Raw genomic sequence first — 4,148 nt, 5'->3', positions numbered from 1 at the left:
CTCGTGGAGAGCCAAAGACACACATCCAATGATGGCACTGCTTAAGACAGAATTACGAAGAAAATCCAAGGAGAATTCAGATTTTTAAAAGATTACTTTCAGCGATACAAATATATGCAAGGTTGGGAGGAAAGAAGAGAAAACAGAATAAGTCTACAGCTGCCTGCTCCCAAACCCCATGGGAGAGAAAGTTCATTGCCCAAACCTGTGAGCACTCCTGAGACTGCAGGGCAGGAGAGACTGCCCCTTCTGCCCACCTTTGCCCACATCCCTGACCCAAGAGGAAACTGTGTAGGGCCTCTGGGAACAGGAAGATAGGGGTACTCAAGCTGCAGGAGCCCTGCCGTCCAGACTGCATGCGGATCCGGTCAAACAGCTCCCTGTACCCAAATCCCATGGAAGGAAGAGCTAGACCTTCAGAGGGGTAGACACGCCTGGGAAATCAGAGGAGACTACTCTCTGCCCACATTTCTGACTCTAGGGGAAAACACCTAGTGCCATCAGGGCTCCCTGCGCACAGGGACCCAGAAATAGGGGCAGGCCCTTCTGGTCACTGACCTCACGGAGTGCTGAAACCCAGCTCTGAAGAGCGACTTCAGGCCGGAGACCAGAGGTAAGACCAACTTTTCTGCTCCAAGTGACCTGCCTGGTGGACTCAGGACACACGACCACAGGAACAGCTAAAAGTCAGTAGACAGGAACGACTACACATCTGAAAACAGAACACTCTGTTCCCATAACTGGCTGAAAGAAAACAGGAAAACAGGTCTACAACACTCCTGACACACAGGCTTATAGGACAGTCTAGCCACTGTCAGAAATAGCAGAACAAGGTAACAACAGAGACAACCTGATGGCAAGAGGCAAGCACAGGAACCCAAGCAACAGAAACCAAGACTACATGGCATCATCGGAACCCAATTCTCCCAACAAAGCAAACACTGAATATCCAAACACACCAGAAAAGCAAGATCAAGATTTAAAATCACATTTGATCACAATGATGGAGGACTTTAAGAAAGACATAAAGAACTCATTTAGAGAAATGCAGGAAAACACAAGTAAACGAGTAGAAGCCCTTAGAGAGGAAACACAAAAATCCGTGAAAGAATTACAGGAAAACACAAATCAAACAGGTGAAAGAATTAAAAATGGAAATAGAAACAATAAAGAAAGCACAAAGCTAGACAAACCCTGGATATAGAAAACCAAAGGAAGAGACAAGGAGGCATAGATACAAGCATCACCAAGAGAACACAAGAGATAGAAGAGAGAATCTCAGGAGCAGAAGATTCCATAGAAATCATCAGCACAACTGTCAAAGATAATGTAAAACAGAAAAAGCTACTGGCCCAAACATACAGGAAATCCAGGACTCAATGAGAAGATCAAACCTAAGGATAATAGAAGAGAGTGAAGACTCCCAACTCAAAAGACCAGTAAGGCTCAAGATGTCGAAGCGAGGACGTGGTGGGTCCTCCGGAGCGAAATTCCGGATTTCCCTGGGTCTTCCGGTAGGAGCTGTGATCAACTGTGCTGACAACACAGGAGCCAAAAACCTGTATATCATCTCTGTGAAGGGAATCAAGGGACGGCTGAACAGACTTCCTGCTGCTGGTGTGGTCGACATGGTGATGGCCACAGTTAAGAAAGGCAAACCAGAACTAAGGAAAAAGGTACATCCTGCAGTGGTGATTCGACAACGAAAGTCATATCGAAGAAAAGACAGGGTGTTCCTTTATTTTGAAGATAATGCAGGGGTCATAGTAAACAATAAAGGCGAGATGAAAGGTTCTGCTATCACAGATCCAGTTGCAAAGGAGTGTGCAGACTTGTGGCCCAGGATTGCATCCAATGCAGGAAGCATTGCCTGATTCTCCAGTGTGTTTGTAAAATATATTCATTAAAGTCTTCGCTCTTAGAACTGGTCTTCTTGACACCTTCACCATTCAGCTTTGCAAAGGAAAGCGTCAAAATTTTAGCTCTGGGCATGACCTTGCAAAACTTTTTCACTTTGCAGATTAAATAAGGTTTATCTTTAGGATCTGTCAAGATGGATCAGCTATAAAGATCATCCATTAGCTGTTCTTCTAGAGGACAGAAGGTTCATGTCTTGGTGCCCCCACATGGTGCCAATTAAAAACAATGCCCTCTTTCATGTCTCTGCTGGGATCAGCACACATGCTATACAGATAAACATGCAAGGAACAATATGCGTGACCAATAAATTATCTCTGTATTTTGGGTCCCAAAAAAAAAAAAAAGACCAGTAAATATCTTCAACAAAATCATAAAAGAAAACTTCCTGAACCTAAAGAAAGAGATGCCCATAAACATACAAGAAGCATATAGAATTCCAAATAGATTGGACCAGAAAAGAAACTCCTCCTGTCACATAATAGTCAAAACACCAAATGCACAAAACAAAGAAAGAATATTAAAAGCAGTAGGGGTAAAGGTCAAGAAACATATAAAGAGGGGTTGGGGATTTAGCTCAGCGGTAGAACACTTGCCTAGCAAGCGCAAGGCCCTGGGTTCAGTCCCCAGCTCCAAAAAAAAAAAAAGAAACATATAAAGGCAGACCTATCAGAATTACACCAGACTTCTCACCAGAGACTATGAAAGCCAGAGGATCCTGGACAGATGACATACAGACCCTAAGAGAACACAAATGCCAGCCCAGGTTACTGTATCCTTTAAAACTCTCAATTAACATAGATGGAGAAACCAAGATATTCCATAAAAAAAACAAATTTACACAATATCTTTCTACAAATCCAGCCCTACAAAGGATAATAAATGGTAAAGCCCAACACAAGGAGGCAAGCTACACCCTAGACAAAGCAAGAAACTAATCGTTTTGCAACAAACCAAAGAGAAGACAAGCACACAAACATAATCCCACCTCCAAATACGAAGATAACAGGAAGCAACAATCACTATTCCTTAATATCTCTCAACATCAATGGATTCAATTTCCCAATGAAAAGGCAAAGATCAACAAACTGAATACGTAATGAGGACCCAGCATTTTGCTACCTTCAGGAAAAACACCTCAGAGACAAAGACAGACACTACCTCAGAATGAAAGGCTGGAAAACAACTTTCCAAGCAAATGGTCTGAAGAAGCCAGCTGGAGTAGCCATGCTAATATCGAATAAAATCAATTTTCAAACAAAAGTCATCAAAAAAGATAAGGAAGGACACTTCATATTCATCAAAGGAAAAATCCACCAAGATGAACTCTCAATCCAAAATATCTATGCTCCAAATACAAGGGTATCTGCATACATAAAAGAAACTTTACTAAAGCTCAAAGCACACATTGCACCTCACACAATAATAGTAGGAGATTTCAACATCCCACTCTCATCAATGGACAGATCATGGAAACAGAAATTAAACAGAGACATAGACAGATGAACAGAAGTTATGAATCAAATGGACTTAACAGATATTTATAGAACATTCTATCCTAAAACTAAAGGATATACCTTCTTCTCACCACCTCATGTTACTTTGTCCAAAATTGACCATATAATCAGGCACAAAACAGTCCTCAACAGATACAGAAAGATAGAAATAATCCCATGTGTCCTATCAGACCACCACAGGCTAATGTTGGTCTTCAATAACAATAAGGAAAGAATGCCCACATATACATGGAAGTTGAACAATGCTCTACTCAATGATAACCTGGTCAAGGAAGAAATAAAAAAGAAATTAAAGACTTCTTAGAATAATGAAAATGAGGGTACAACATGCCCAAACTTATGGGACACAATGAAAGCTGTGCTAAAAGGAAAACTCATAGCGCTGAGTGCCTGCAGAAAGAAACAGGAGAGAGCATATGTCAGCAGCTTGACAGCACACCTAAAAGCTCTAGAACAAAAAGAAGCAAATACACCCAGGATGAATAGAAGGCAGGAAATAATCAAACTCAGAGCTGAAACCAACCAAGTAGAAACAAAAAGGACTATACAAAGAATCAACAGAACCAAAAGCTGGTAATTTGAGAAAATCAACAAAATAGATAAACCTTTAGCCCGACTAACCAGAAAACACACAGAGTGTGTCCAAATTAACAAAATCAGAAATAAAAAGGGAGACATAACTACTGAATCAGAGGAAATTCAAAAAATCATCAG

At 41.2% G+C, this 4,148-nt stretch overlaps 1 protein-coding gene across 1 annotated transcript; it reads left to right on the top strand.

The window, feature by feature from the left end:
- Positions 1-1,448: 1,448 nt before the first annotated feature.
- LOC116896769 (60S ribosomal protein L23-like) lies at positions 1,449-1,919 on the top strand. Its single transcript, XM_032898227.1, has one exon. It carries the CDS (start codon positions 1,452-1,454, stop codon positions 1,872-1,874), a length of 423 nt encoding a protein of 140 aa, XP_032754118.1. The 5' UTR covers positions 1,449-1,451; the 3' UTR covers positions 1,875-1,919.
- Positions 1,920-4,148: the final 2,229 nt, after the last annotated feature.

This window comes from Rattus rattus, chromosome 3 (assembly GCF_011064425.1).
Source record: "Rattus rattus isolate New Zealand chromosome 3, Rrattus_CSIRO_v1, whole genome shotgun sequence".
NCBI lineage: Eukaryota > Metazoa > Chordata > Mammalia > Rodentia > Muridae > Rattus > Rattus rattus.
The sequence above is the reverse complement of the archived record's forward strand: the minus strand, read 5'-3'. Positions and strand labels throughout refer to the sequence as shown.